General features: G+C 47.7%; 1 protein-coding gene across 2 annotated transcripts in view; it reads right to left on the bottom strand.

The window, feature by feature from the left end:
- Window positions 1-10119: 10119 nt before the first annotated feature.
- Window positions 10120-16139, bottom strand: part of HERC4 (HECT and RLD domain containing E3 ubiquitin protein ligase 4) — a 62634-nt gene continuing 56614 nt past the window's right edge. For both annotated transcript variants that reach the window (XM_066600683.1, XM_066600684.1), the window contains 3 exons: window positions 14682-14865; window positions 13242-13344; window positions 10120-10655 (listed from right to left, as the gene is read on the bottom strand). In XM_066600683.1, coding sequence (XP_066456780.1) covers window positions 10447-10655; window positions 13242-13344; window positions 14682-14865 — 496 coding nt within the window. In that variant the 3' untranslated portion in view covers window positions 10120-10446. The remainder of the gene's footprint in view (window positions 10656-13241; window positions 13345-14681; window positions 14866-16139) is intronic.

The following is a 16139-nucleotide window of genomic DNA, read 5'->3' as shown; positions in this document are numbered from 1 at the left end:
CTATCTGCTGGGGGTAATAGTCCTAATTAATACGCAGCTAAGCGTTACAGCAGGCTGGCGCAAAATTGTTTCCTGGATCTGCTGTCTCTGTTACATCAGCGCTGTCATCCCGCCAGAAGGAAACAGTATACATAATATTATACGCTGCCTACAGTATCTATCTGCTGGGGGTAGTAGTCCTAATTAATACGCAGCTAAGCGTTACAGCAGGCTTGCGCAAAATTGTTTCCTGGATCTGCTGTCTCTGTTACATCAGCGCCGTCATCCCGCCAGAGGGAAACAGTATACATAATATTATACGCTGCCTACAGTATCTATCTGCTGGGGGTAGTAGTCCTAATTAATACGCAGCTAAGCGTTACAGCAGGCTTGCGCAAAATTGTTTCCTGGATCTGCTGTCTCTGTTACATCAGCGCCGTCATCCCGCCAGAGGGAAACAGTATACATAATATTCTACGCTACCTACAGTATCTATCTGCTGGGGGTAGTAGTCCTAATTAATACGCAGCTAAGCGTTACAGCAGGCTTGCGCAAAATTGTTTCCTGGATCTGCTGTCTCTGTTACATCAGCGCCGTCATCCCGCCAGAGGGAAACAGTATACATAATATTATACACTGCCTACAGTATCTGTCTGCTGTATCAGCTAAGCATTTAAAAAAAATAGAAGCAAAATACTTAAGGCCTACTACTGGCCTTTGGCCACTTGACTGCTTCTGCGCTGTGAATTCCACTAGCTCAGTCATACGCACCTACGTCTCACTACAGGCGTGCACAAAATTGTTTCCTGGCTCTGCTGTGCGTTCCGTAAGGGAAGTCAGCCTCCAACCACAGGCCAATAAGCGGCACATTTAATTACAGCGTTCTGTTTCTGCACTACTGGTAATACAGCATGCTGAGGGGTAGGGGTAGGCCTAGAGGACGTGGACGCGGGCGAGGACGCGGAGGCCCAAGTCAGGGTGTGGGCACAGGCCGAGCTCCTGATCCAGGTGTATCGCAGCCGACTGCTGCGGGATTAGGAGAGAGGCACTTTCTGGCGTCCCCACATTCATCTCACAATTAATGGGTCCACACAGTAGACCTTTATTAGAAAATGAGCAGTGTGAGCAGGTCCTGTCGTGGATGGCAGAAAGTGCATCCAGCAATCTATCGACCACCCAGAATTCTGCGCCGTCCACTGCTGCAACTCTGAATCCTCTGGCTGCTGCTCCTCCTTCCTCCCAGCCTCCTCACTCCATTACAATGACACATTCTGAGGAGCAGGCAGACTCCCAGGAACTGTTCCCGGGCCCCTGCCCAGAATGGCCAGCAATGGTTCCTCTCCCACCGGAGGAGTTTGACGTGACTGATGCCCAACCTTTGGAAAGTTCCCGGGGTCCGGGGGATGAGGCTGGGGACTTCCGGCAACTGTCTCAAGAGCTTTCAGTGGGTGAGGAGGACGATGACGATGAGACACAGTTGTCTATCACTCAGGTAGTAGTAATTGGAGTAAGTTCGAGGGAGGAGCGCACAGAGGATTCGGAGGAAGAACAGCAGGACGATGACCCCACCTGATGAGGTGACTGACCCCACCTGCTTTGCTACGCCTACTGAGGACAGGTCTTCAGAGGGGGAGGCAAGTGCAGCAGCAGGGCAGGTTGGAAGAGGCAGTGCGGTGGCCAGGGGTAGAGGCAGGGCCAGACCGAATAATCCACCAACTGTTTCCCAAAGCGTCCCCTCGCGCCATGCCACCCTGCAGAGGCCGAGGTGCTCAAAGGTCTGGCAGTTTTTCACTGAGAGTGCAGACGACCGACGAACAGTGGTGTGCAACCTTTGTCGCGCCAAGATCAGCCGGGGAGCCACCACCACCAGCCTCACCACAACCAGCATGCGCAGACATATGATGGCCAAGCACCCCACAAGGTGGGACGAAGGCCATTTACCGCCTCCGGTTTGCACCGCTGCCTCTCCCCCTGTGCCCCAACCTGCCACTGAGATCCAACCCCCCTCTCAGGACACAGGCACTACCGTCTCCTGGCCTGCACCCACACCCTCACCTCCGCTGTTCTCGGCCCCATCCACCAATGTCTCTCAGCGCACCGTCCAGCCGTCGCTAGCGCAAGTGTTGGAGCGCAAGCGCAAGTACGCCGCCACGCACCCGCACGCTCAAGCGTTAAATGTGCACATAGCCAAATTTATCAGCCTGGAGATGCTGCCGTATAGGGTTGTGGAAACAGAGGCTTTCAAAGGTATGATGGCGGCCGCGGCCCCGCGCTACTCAGTTCCCAGTCGCCACTACTTTTCCCGATGTGCCGTCCGAGCCCTGCACGACCACGTCTCCCGCAACATTGTACGCGCCCTCACCAACGCGGTTACTGGCAAGGTCCACTTAACAACGGACACGTGGACAAGCACAGGCGGGCAGGGCCACTATATCTCCCTGACGGCACATTGGGTGAATTTAGTGGAGGCTGGGACAGAGTCAGAGCCTGGGACCGCTCACGTCCTACCCACCCCCAGAATTGCGGGCCCCAGCTCTGTGGTGGTATCTGCGGCGGTGTATGCTTCCTCCACTAAACCACCCTCCTCCTCCTACGCAACCTCTGTCTCGCAATCAAGATGTGTCAGCAGCAGCACATCGCCAGCAGTCGGTGTCGCGTGCTGAAACTACTCAGCTTAGGAGAGAAGAGGCACACGGCCCACGAACTGCTGCAGGGTCTGACAGAGCAGACCGACCGCTGGCTTGCGCCGCTGAGCCTCCAACCGGGCATGGTCGTGTGTGACAACGGCCGTAACCTGGCGGCGGCTCTGCAGCTCGGCAGCCTCACGCACGTGCCATGCCTGGCCCACGTCTTTAATTTGGTGGTTCAGCGCTTTCTGAAAAGCTACCCACGCTTGTCCGACCTGCTCGGAAAGGTGCGCCGGCTCTGCGCACATTTCCGCAAGTCCCACACGGACGCTGCCACCCTGCGCACCCTGCAACATCGGTTTCATCTGCCAGTGCACCGACTGCTGTGCGACGTGCCCACACGGTGGAACTCTACGCTCCACATGTTGGCCAGGCTCTACGAGCAGCGTAGAGCTATAGTGGAATACCAACTCCAACATGGGCGGCGCAGTGGGAGTCAGCCTCCTCAATTCTTTACAGAAGAGTGGGCCTGGTTGGCAGACATCTGCCAGGTCCTTGGAAACTTTGAGGAGTCTACCCAGATGGTGAGCGGCGATGCTGCAATCATTAGCGTCACCATTCCTCTGCTATGCCTCTTGAGAAGTTCCCTGAAAAGCATAAAGGCAGACGCTTTGCGCTCGGAAACAGAGGCGGGGGAAGACAGTATGTCGCTGGATAGTCAGAGCACCCTCCTGTCTATATCTGAGCGCGTTGAGGAGGAGGAGGAGGAGGAGGAGGAGGAGGAGGAGGAGGAGCATGAGGAGGAGGAGGAGGAGCATGAGGAGGAGGAGGAGGAGGGGGAAGAGACAGCTTGGCCCACTGCTGAGGGTACCCATGCTGCTTGCCTGTCATCCTTTCAGCGTGTATGGCCTGAGGAGGAGGATCCTGAAAGTAATCTTCCTAGTGAGGACAACCATGTGTTGCGTACAGGTACCCTGGCACACATGGCTGACTTCATGTTAGGATGCCTTTCTCGTGACCCTCGCGTTACACGCATTCTGGCCACTACGGATTACTGGGTGTACACACTGCTCGACCCACAGTATAAGGAGAACCTTTCCACTCTCATACCCGAAGAGGAAAGGGGTTCGAGAGTGATGCTATACCACAGGACCCTGGCGGACAAACTGATGGTAAAATTCCCATCCGACAGCGCTAGTGGCCTAAGGCGCAGTTCCGAGGGCCAGGTAGCAGGGGAGGCACAGAGATCAGGCAGCATGTACAGCACAGGCAGGGGAACACTCTCTAAGGCCTTTGACAGCTTTCTGGCTCCCCAGTAAAGGCTGAGTCGGCGGGAGCACTGTAAAAGGATGATGAGGGAGTACGTAGCCGATCGCACGACCGTCCTCCGTGACGCCTCTGCCCCCTACAACTACTGGGTGTCGAAGCTGGACACGTGGCCTGAACTCGCGCTGTATGCCCTGGAGGTGCTTGCTTGTCCTGCGGCTAGCGTCTTGTCAGAGAGGGCGTTTAGTGCGGCTGGGGGAATCATCACAGATAAGCGTACCCGCCTGTCATCTGACAGTGCCGACAGGCTTACACTCATCAAGATGAACAAAGCCTGGATTTCCCCAGACTTCTCTTCTCCACCAGCGGACAGCAGCAGTACCTAAACAATACGTAGGCTGCACCCGCGGATGGAAGCATTGTTCTCTATCACCATCAAAAACGGGGACCTTTTTGCTTCATCAATCTATGTATAATATTCCTCCTCCTCCTCCTGCTCCTCCTCCTGAAACCTCACATAATCACGCCGAACGGGCAATTTTTCTTAGGCCCACAAGGCTCAGTCATATAATTTTTGTAAACAATTTTTATACGTTTCAATGCTCATTAAAGCGTTGAAACTTTCACCTCAACCAATTTTTATTTTAACTGGGCTGCCTCCAGGCCTAGTTACAAATTAAAAGGGTTGTCTCGCGGCAGCAAGTGGGGTTAAGCACTTCCGTATGGCCATATTAATGCACTTTGTAATATACATCGTGCATTAAATATGAGCCATACAGAAGTTATTCACTTACCTGCTCCGTTGCTAGCGTCCCCGTCTCCATGGATCCGTCTAATTCTGATGTCTTCTTGCTTTTTTAGACGCGCTTGCGCTGTGCGGTCTTCTCCCCTTCTCGTAGGTCCAGGCACGAGCGGCATTCTGGCTCCGCCCCTTCTACGCGTCATCGCGTAGCTCCGCCCCGTCACGTGTGCCGATTCCAGCCAATCAGGAGGCTGGAATCGGCAATGGACCGCACAGAGCCCACGGTGCACCATGGGAAAGGACCTGCGGTGCATCGTGGGTGAAGATCCCGGCGGCCATCTTGGTGAAGGAAGAAGAAAGAAGAAGGAAGACGTTGCAGAGCGGGGATTCGGGTAAGTAATATGTATTTTTTTTTAACACATCCCTTGGGTTTGTCCTGGGCCTATGGAAAAAAAAAAAAAACCGTTTCGGCGCGAGACAACCCCTTTAAGCCACATTAACCAAAGCGATTAATGGGTTTCACCTGCCCTCTTGGTTGGGCATGGGCAATTTTTCTGACGTACATTAGTACTGTTGGTACACCAATTTTTTGGGGCCCTCGCCTACAGAGTAATCCAATTAATTTTTTGCCCACCTGCATTAAAGCTGACGTTATATCAGCTGTGATGAGCACTGCAATGGGATACATTTATGTACAGCCGGTGGGTTCCAGGGAGCCACCCATGCTGTCGGTCCACACGGAGTTGTAACTGCATGTGTCCACTTCTAAAGAACCCCAGTCTGACTGGGGCATGCAGTGTGGGCCGAAGCCCACCTGCATTAAACATGACATTACCTCAGCTGTGATGGGCAATGCAATGGGATATATTTATGTACAGCCGGTGGGTTCCAGGGAGCCACCCATGCTGTGGGTGCACACGGAATTCCCATTGCGGAGTTGTACCTGCCTGTGACTATTTATAAAAAAACGCGGTCTGACTAGGGCAAGCAGACACCTTGACAGAATGAATAGTGTGTGGCACATAGGTTCCCCATTGCTATGCCCACGTGTGCAGCTCCTGATGTCGGTGGCACAGGATTATATTTCTCATTGCTTCTGTACAGCATTGTGGGCTATCGCCCCGCCCCTTTTAAAGAGGGTCGCTGCCTAGCCGTGCCAACCCTCTGCAGTGTGTGCCTGCTTTTCCTGTGGCAGACGCACTTATAAATAGACATGAGGGTGGCGTGGCATGAGGGCAGCTGAAGGCTGGGCAGGGACAGTTTGGTGTGCGCTGTGGACACTGGGTCGTGGGGGAAGGGGGATTTGGCAGCATGTAACCCAGGAGAAGTGGCAGCGGAGTGTCATGCAGGCAGTGATTGTGCTTTGTTGGAGGTAGTGTGGTGCTTAGCTAAGGTATGCATTGCTAATGAGGGCTTTTCAGAAGTAAAAGTTGTTGGGAGGGGGGGGGGCCCACTCTTGCCGCTATTGTGGCTTAATAGTTGGACTTGGGAACTTGAGATGCAGCCCAACATGTAGCCCCTCGCCTGTCCTATCCGTTGCTGTGTCGTTCCCATCACTTTCTTGAATTGCCCAGATTTTCACAAATGGAAACCTTAACGAGCATCGGCGATATACAAAAATGCTCGGGTCGCCCATTGACTTCAATAAGGGTTCGTTACTCGAAACGAACCCTCGAGCATCGCGAAAATTTCATCCCGAGTAACGAGCACCCGAGCATTTTGGTGCTCGCTCATCTCTATTAGGCATGCTTTACTCAAAACTGCACATTAATTTTAATCCTGTCCTACTGAGGTTTTGAATGGGTTCAGGGTTTTCCATTGGGACTTCTGCAAAAGTATACTAGACAATATTGGTGACAACTAGCTACTGTTAACCGCTTAAGGACCGCATGACATACATGTATGGTGGATGGTCCTCGTCCTCAAAGGAGTTGTCTGCCTTGTTATCACTGATCACCTATCCCTCTGGTTAGGTCATCCCCATTCATCAGCTGGTCATTCAGCCCACTGTCAAGTGCAGCAGACCAGATGCTGCCATGAACAGACAGGGAAATTAATGGGAGAGGTGAGCACAAGGTGACAAAGTTCAAGACACCCTTGACAGACCAGAAGTAGAGAGGATCTTCGAACAAGCATGAGCAGCTCCAACTGTTTTGTTGTCTGCCATCCACAGACAGGTGGCACTATTGTTACACCTGTGTCTGTCAGAACCATTTCCAGGCTGTTGGCTGCAGGACATTTCGTCTCATGGCACACATAACATATACTGCCTCTGACACCCACCCACCCTCACCTCCATTTCCAGTGGTGTCGTGAACGACGATAGTGGACTGCTACAGAGTGGAACTGGTTGGACCTCTTTGACGACTCCAGGTTAAGTTTTAGATGATGTCGATGTTTGTGGTAGGAGACCTCGGGGTGAGCACCTCAATCCTCCATTTGCTGTGGAGCGGCACACTGCTCCCACTGCTGGTGTGATGGTCTTGGAGGCCATCGCATACCACAGTTGGTCACCCCTAGTAGTGGCATGAAGGACAATGACAGCTCAGCGATAGGTTCAGGAGGCATTTTCTAGCAGGATAAAATACTCGGCCGCACACACAAGGGTGTCACAGGAATGCCTCCACAATGTTGGCACACTTCTGTGGCTGCTCGGTCACCAGATTTATCACCAATAGAACATGTATGGGACCATCTGGGGAGCCAACTTTGACAGACGATTTTACACTATCTAGAGTCTCAGTTCCAGAAAATGTGGACTGATATGCCCCAGGATGCCATATGAAACCTGTGTACCTCCATGCCCACCCGTATCACACCTTGTACCCGAGCTAGGGGTGGTACAACAGGGTACCAGAACCTCCCTCAAGATGTCCATTTTAATGCAATAAATTCTCCTTTTGCTCAGATATAGTAATCACTTACTCATATCAATGTTACAATCACAGAAAGATTCATTCGATTCTGACAACTCCTTCTCGATGCTTGAATTTATTTTTTGGACAATGAGCATCAAATCTAGTAGTAGACAATAGCAAAAATGAAAGTACATTCTGGGTAACAGTATAGGATTACTAGAAAAATGGACTAGAATATAAAAGTACAGATTTTCTTCTATTATTTTTTGGAAAATGTACACAAAAAGTTAAGCTAAATCGCAAAAGGCCAATAAAAAATAAAATAAAAAAATAAAATATATATATATATATATATATTATATTCTATAATACTTATGCATACTAGGGGCTTATTCACACGGGCTTATTTTTCATCAGTATTTTGTGAGCAAAAACCAGGAGTGTGAGATATAGAAAGAAAGTATAATAGAAAGATTTGCATTTCCTCCATATTTTGGACCCACTCCTGGTTTTGGCTCCCAAAATACTGATGAAAAATTTGCCCGTGTGAATAAGCCCTAAACAAAACAAAGAAAAGCCTAAGGCTGGGTTCCGTCCGGAATTTCGCGGCAGCAAATCCGCATACGGCCGCTAATCCCGGGATTAGCCAGCCATGTGGACGAGATTTCTCAGAAATCTCATTCACACGGGACAGCAAATTCGCTGCGGCTAAGCCTCTATGGGAGCGCCGGCCGCAGCGGAAGAGCGAGCGGCCGGGCCACTTCAAAACCGCCGCGGGTTTTGAAACAGCGGTTCTCCTGGCAGAAATCTCGCGGTTTTTCGCTTAGGCCAAACCGCGAGATTTCCGTCGGGAATCCACCCTGTGTGAACCCAGCCTAAAGCGTGTCTGGTCATGAAGGCCTAAAATAATTAAAGCAAAGTGATGTTACTCTGCAACAGTGCCTCCCTCCTGTCTGGGCTCCAACATCCAAAATCCTGATTGATGAATCTTGGAGGACAGGAACGCTGATGCAAGTATAGCAGGAACTAAGCTACTTCAGCAGATAAGCAAGTCGTTTAAAGGGGTTGTCCGCCGCCGAAACTGATTTTTTTTTCCCCCATGAATGCCCTGTAGAGGAGAAGCATCACACATTACAGCTTTAACCATAAAAAAACGATATTTTCCTCACCTTTTTATTCCTTTTCTTCCCCTTATAAAGCTGGCCTGAAGGATTTTTCAAAGATGGCGCCGCTGGGTAGTTCCCATGATGCACTGCTGCCTCTCTCTCCTCAGTGCGCGCTCCCGATGACACCACTCACATGACTGGAGGACCGGCGTCATGGAGACGCACGCTTCACTGCTTTGAATGGAGCCGGCAGCCGGCCGGCCACATTCAAAGTGATGAGAGAGCAGGGAGAGCAGTGCGATCTGCTCCTACAGCTGTCACAGCAGTAGAAGCAGATCGTGATCTCTAGCAGCACTTTCAATAGCAGATGGTCTGCTATTGAAAGTGAAAGTAGCACCAAGCATGCCCTACACACATTGCCCCCCCCCCCCCACACTGCCTCCGGCACTACTAGCCTCCCCCCCCCCCCGGTATCTGACAGCTCGGCCGCCGGCACTACTAGCACAACCCCCCCCCCCCCCCCCCCCGCAGCATCTGACAGCCCGGCCGCCGACACTAGCCCCCCCCCGCAGCATCTGACAGCCCAGCTGCCGACACTAGCACCCCCCCCCCCCCCCCGACAGCATCTGACAGCCCGGCCCCCACCAGCACCCCCCATCCCCCCAAATCCCCCCCCCTTCAGGTTCTTACTTTATCAAGAAGATCCAGCAGCACGTCCCCTGCAGGCAGACCAGAGATTCCCAGCCGCTGAAGCTCTACTGCACATGCGCGGTAGAGAGAACAAGCTGGTAGCAAGAAGCGTGTCCCCGACGTCCCGTCAAGACCTGGAGCTGGCCCGACAAGAAGAACAGAAGACTTGTCATAACCATGGACGACGGAGGAGCAACACAGGCCTGGGCACCCCTAAAGGTAAGTCAATAACTTCTGTTTGCATCATTTTCCATGCACAATGTATATTACAAACTGCATGGAAATGGGCAAACAGAAGTAATGAGATCTAATGTTTCTGGCCGGACAACCCCTTTAAGGGCTAGAATTTGGTTTAATCATAAAGGGGTTATCAGATGCTACTTTTTTTTCAATAAAAACACAGCTCCCCCTAACCATAAAGCAAGAAATGGGCATATATTCACCTCTGGACCAAGTGGTGGCGTAGAACACCCTGCTGTGTCCTTCACCACCGCTTGGTCCTTGCTCCCATTATTTGTTTACAGGCTGCGAATCTCGCTTGTTTATGAGCCGTCACATGCTTCTGCAGCCAATGACAGAGCTCAGTGCTCAATCGCTGAACTAGGTCATTGGCTGCTGCACCTTGTGATTTCCCATAAACAGGCTAAGGCAGCCTATACACCCAACATCCCGGGGAAGATCCAGAGTAGCGGTGCAGGACACAGCAGGAAGTATATGCTCATTTCTTGTTTTATGGCAGAGGGAGATGTTTTTATAGAAAAAAAAAATCTCTCAGACAATCCCCCTAATGTACAGGTTTTTCCATGATCTACATACAAGTAAAACAGAAAATAAAAGAAAACAGAAAATACTTGAAATCCTAAAGTAAAAACTTTATTTTCACAGATTTTTTTACAATGTGTTGGTAGTGTAATAAACAATATAGAGGTGATGAACCGAAATATACTAATTAGAGAGAAAATACTAGATTCTGCTCACAGAATTCCCAATTAACTTTAAGATGGAAGAAAGCGACACTCACGGTTATGTACAAGGTGCTTACATAGCCTGTACAGGTCTTTTGTTTTAATTGCAAAAACAGCCCTAAGAAAAAGTAGATTCATATAGAATATCAAATATCATCTTGGCATGGCTCAGGTATTCAAGGCTGCAAAGCAGAAGGAAGGGATGGAAAGTCTTTATGCAAGGCTGAATCCTTCATAATGGTCAATAGCCTGGATCAGTTTTTCTTTCAGTCTCTCTTTGCTGGTGTATTTGGGGAGATCCAAGAGATTGAAACATGTGTGGGAAACAGGTAGGAAATTTTCTCCTCCACCGGTTGGCTGGATTATAAGTTTTAAACTTTTCATTCCCAGAATGGGTATCCGGTCACTGCCAGTCAAAAAAACTGTAAAGAAACCAAATGACACATGATGACATAAGGTATATAGGCCTGACGGTAGGCTCAGACATCATGTATACAGAGCCTTACAAAATCTCACAATACTGTACAGAAAGTAACAACTATACAACACAGAGGAAACATTCACATAAAGATGTGAAGAGGTTTGAATAGTCTTGAAGAAAAAAACAATAGTACACACAAATGGAATAGAAGGGGAGAAAGAAAAAAAATAAAGGGATGGAAAAGGGAATTTCTCCAATCTCTCTGCCACCTTATGTCATAAAGCAACCAACAGACCTTTATACAATCGATACAATTCATTAAAAGGCTGAGTTCACACGGGGCGAAAATGCTGTGAAATTTCCGTGCAGACCATCTGCACGGAAATTCCACATGCGTTTTAAAAATTGAGACTAAGTAGCAAAGTGGACGAGATTTGCAAGCATCTCGGTCACACTCTGCGGACAAGCCACATGGAAACTGACATGCGACGTAAAATTAAAATCTGCCACATGTCAATTTTGGCAACGTTTTCACTGCGGACTCTCTTCTCTTTATGGGGAGAGATTTCTGCAGCTAAATGCAGGCTGAAAGGCCGCTTCAAACCCGCACCAAGTGGCACGGGTTTTGAAGCAGCCTTTCTGCTGCGGACATCTCTTGGAATTTCTGTGTGGTCTATTACTCGGACATCCCGCGAGAGTTCCATCCTGTGTGAACCCAGCCTAAGGCCTTTTTTTAGTCTTCAAATATTACATGCCATTAAGGCATGTCAGAAGACCACTCTGAGAAGCTGTGACCCCTACCTATGTCATGGAGAAAGAAATTCTCAGCTCTATCGACAGTCTTTGGAATGCTGGAATCTCTGTTCTAAATCTACTTGGTGTCAATAGAAATATTTGAGACAGAGTCCACCCTAGTATCCATGTCTACTTATACTGCTTTTGAGTAACTATTTTAACATTTTCAGTTTTTCTCTATGTTGCCTACTATATATTTCTGTGATTTTTTTCCCTTTAACCCTTTCATTTAATAAGCATCCATTTCCCTCCCTTATCTCCTTAAGCACGCAACCCATATCTCTTTTTAGATTTTTGTTTTTTTTCCTCTGAACTTTAAAAAAAATCATAACTTTTATTTTTTTTTATCAACGTAGCTATCTGAGGGCTTGTTTTTTTGGTGGGACTATTTAATGTATTAATGTAGTTATGGCTAACAGTTAAACTGTTCTAAATGAATTGGCAAGGTAGCGCTTCTATACCTGGAATGTATTTTAAATGAAAATTAATAAGACGAAAGTTTTTATTTAACCACAGCTGAGTGCTGGGACTGCCTTCTTGAAGTTGGATTTAACTGCCACAGTCAGTGCTGACAGCGGCATTTAAAGGGTTAACAGCCACGATCAGCAAGAGTGCTGATTGCAGCTGTTGCGGGCAGGTGTCAGCTGTTAAAGGCAGCCGACACCCGTATTGTATGGAACAGGATGGTCTTCCAATCCCGCTCGATACATATTCCTTGCCTTCATGACATAAATATATGTCCTGTGGAGTAAAGGGGTTAATCCCTAGTGGATTCTGGTTGAATCATGGACAGACATCCAGCAGAAGATCACACAATGGCAGGCTACGTGCTTGATTCTAAAGACGAATGGTCGGATGGCACGTCTGGTATCGCAGTAATAAGGTGCCACAATGGACTAACTAACCCAGCACTACAACAGTGAGAAAGCTAGACAAATTTCCACAATGACCATGTGGCGTACTTTGAATGAACTGGGGTTCAAGAGCTGAAGTCTGACAAGCATGCCCCTGATGACCCTGTGTCATCACCAACAATGCCTTGTACGAGTCCCGTTTCCTGTTCACCAGATGAATGGTTTGCATCTGGCATAAACAGCATGAAGCCATATCGCAGGGGTATACTGTTGGGGTTCAACAGGCCGGTGGTGGCGGAGTCATGGTCTGGGGAGTGTTTACCTGGCATAAACTTGGACTGTTGCTCATTATTCCGCAATTCTTGAATGGTGGATGCTACAGGGACCTGTTAGCTGACCATCTACACCCATATCTTCAGGAACTCTTTCCTGATGACAGTGCTATCTTTCAACGGGATAACCCTCTGTGTCATCATGGGCTCAGATAACTAAGGAGTGGTTGGAGGAACACTGCAATGAATTCTCCATACTGCCTATGCCCCCCCATTATACATCTTTGGGATATGCTGGAAAGGGCAGTGAGATCTGCCCCCAGTCATCCACAAAATGTGCCCTGATGGAGCTGCTGCAGCAGGCACGGGTTGAATTGAGTATGGAGGATATTCGCCACCTTGTGGAATTTGTTCCCCAGCATCTGAAAGCCACGATTGCCCAAAAAGGTGGGCCAACCTGTTATTGAGTAGGCGTTCCTTATGCAGGGATCATTCAATGTATATACATTTTTGTTCTAGATTTTTCTTAATGTTTTGGTGAAAAATAGGCCGCTATACCATGACATTACTTGGTTTGTCGTATGGGTGTCCAGACCATAACTACACATCAATATGTCTTCATGACTAAAAACTCATGACAGCAGCATTCAAGCACTACATACTTACACAAAAACTGTTTTTTCTTTTCAAGTGGTAACTCATGGAAAACTTCCCAAAATATTTTTATGGTAGGGTGATCTGCCCAGTACTCTCCTTTATACTCCGTATGCTACATAAAACACAAAGTTGGAATATAGCATTAGTATAACAGTTTGCCTCCGTAGCAAATAAGGAACAGCATTCCAAGAACATATCTGTAACATACACACAGCAAACATTTCACATTGGTCCAGCAGCCGCTCCTCCGTTCTAAGGATCACTTGGCTCAGAGCAGTCAGGCTAGCATCGACAAGCAGGCTATCCCTTATCCCTTTAGCTAGTCTTAAAGGGAACAAATCATGCTGGCATAACCACAGACAGCATGCGATACTAAGGACATAGAGGGGAGTGTATTTAGCGCTGTGTTCCGGGATTCTGGCATAAAAAAGCCAAATATTTTTTGTACAAACTCAAGAATTTGTAATTCTATTTCCTTTTTGTGTTGTCCTTGCCACTTTTTAAAAGAGGGTAGTGCTTTGTGGAAGGAAAAGGGCCATATGTGGACCAGACAATTTACTAGAATTTTACCAAAGACCAGGATAAATCATAGTGAAATTCTACGCCAATTCTGAACTGGCAAAAAAATGTGACTTTCTGTCGCACAGAATGGTCAGATGGGGCAAATTTATTAAGTGCCATGTACCTCCAAATACATTTAGTGCATTTCACTCCCATGGGCATTGTAGTAAGACTATAAATCACCAATCTAAGTGAATTCCCCCCAAAGTCTTTAAAAGGGGAAAGGCACTGGGAGAAGTGTCCACTGGGCCACTTGTCTCCAGTTTTTCCCCACTCTGGTTCAACTTAATTGACAGGTCTCTTCCCATTTACCTTTAGGAAAATACCTGCCAATCTTGTCAAGCAGGAAGAAACCAGAGGGAAGATGCCCAGTGGACACTTCACCCCATGCCTTGTTCCTTTTAAAGCCTTTGGAGATCATTTACTTACACCGGTGTTATATATGCTGGTAACACCGCAGTCTTTCAAAGTAAAACACACCGGTAGTTCTTTGCAATGCGAGAGCATGCCAATATTTCATGCTGCCTGCGACTTGGCCAGCATTGACCTATTGACCCATCTACTGATCCTAATGATTTTATTGATGGAGCATTCATTTTACAGGATTTACATGTACAATTATCTTCTTTAAAAGGAATATTTCTTCTGTTGCACTACAAGCATTATGGTCATTGTACTTGGAGAAAAAATCATTTTATCTCAGGAATTTGCAGGAACAGATGTCTAGAGCATGCACAGACTGATAAACGTCTATGTACAGCAGGTGTTCTTGCACTGTGGGTATCGTATGTCATAATACATAGATCACTTTCCCCTGGAATTCTATTTATTACCTTTGTTATTGGTAAATTTCATAATGAAATACTGTATACAAGTTTATATACCAACCTTTTCCAATTCCTTCCAGTCATAGTTGGTGTTGCCAATAACCATGGCCTGCAGCTCATTTGGATGGAAGAGGTCTAGGACTCGGCCTCCACACACCTTGTGAAAGCCTGCATAAAAGGCATTAAATAAGGAAGCCACAGAATGATTGAAGATGTAGTCCACATAGGCATCTACAAATTCTTGCCTGTGAATCAAAACATGACAGAGCAATGAATATTCTGTAATCGACAACTCACGCTATAGAATTATGTTAGAGTAAGTGAACTGATTGGTAAGTGGTGAAATCCTTTAAAACGACAGTCTTATTAGGAAGTCGGAGCGAACCTTGAAGATTTCAAAATGGGTAATTCCTCTCCCATCAACTGCTACCGCTGAGGCATCCGAATCTTGTGCAAGGCACTTTACCAACAGCCTATTCTTATTGGCTCTACTGAGCTAAAAGTGGATGTGCCACGTGCACAAGCTCTATTCATGTGCCCAATTTGGGCATATAAACGTCCTAGCAGGATCCCTGGTCGGAAGACCCCTTCCATGGCTGTAAGAGTGGTCCCAGTTTGGGCGGACTTTTTGCCATTCTAATATCGTTCTCTAATACCACATTACCCGTGCTGCGCATGCAGCAAGAGTAATGCCTGGCTGGCCACAGCTTTCCCCATGGCAGTGAGGTGCTGGGAACAGGATCCAGAATGATCAGCTCTTGACCTCAGGTTTCACATTCTGGAAGTAGTTGTGTCTGATGGCATAAACCCTTTAAGCTTCAAAAGTTCCTGGAGCATACATCCTAAGCCCGCTAGTTTCTTGCTCGGTGCCAATGCGGGCTTGAGTTGAAGATGTAAGTAACCTGAGACAAACTGCTTACTAAGAACTAACAACACTGAACATCAAATATGGATCCAATATGCAGCCTGCCTCCTCAAGTGCCTATGGGCTTATTTATGAGAAAATGCTTCTTCGTTGTGATCATAAATTAGCTGATAAGAACATTCATGAGAAAAGACATAAGGGTTGAAAGCTAAGCAGTCAGTGGAACTCACTGTCAGATCAGTCCTGTATACAGCAATACACAGAAGCCAAATAGTGCAAAAACTTTTACTTAAACCATAAATTGAAAAAATTATTCTGAGCCCAAAATACATGCCTTTAAGTAAAAAAATTTCCCCTTAAAAGGTTGCCACAGCCTTTAGAGCTACGCTGGCAATTTGCCGCCAGTAGACAAACAGCTTGGCAGCAGTCACACTGTGCAATTCCCTATCCATAGATGTGCATTGTTTTACTGCAATTCTGTTTTTTTTTTTTGTTTTTTTTTTTAAAGGAACACCAAAAGCAGATTTCAACAGAAGCATTCCAAGTACGAATTCATTGTGTTTGTGAATAAATGGCATGAGAAACCATCTCCCAATTCTAGTGACATCAGATACAGTACATATCTGTGATGTTAACTAGAGATGAGTGAGCACC

This window comes from Eleutherodactylus coqui, chromosome 4 (genome assembly GCF_035609145.1).
Source record: "Eleutherodactylus coqui strain aEleCoq1 chromosome 4, aEleCoq1.hap1, whole genome shotgun sequence".
Lineage (NCBI taxonomy): Eukaryota > Metazoa > Chordata > Amphibia > Anura > Eleutherodactylidae > Eleutherodactylus > Eleutherodactylus coqui.
Note: the sequence above shows the minus strand (reverse complement) of the source record. Positions and strands in the feature narration are given on the sequence as shown.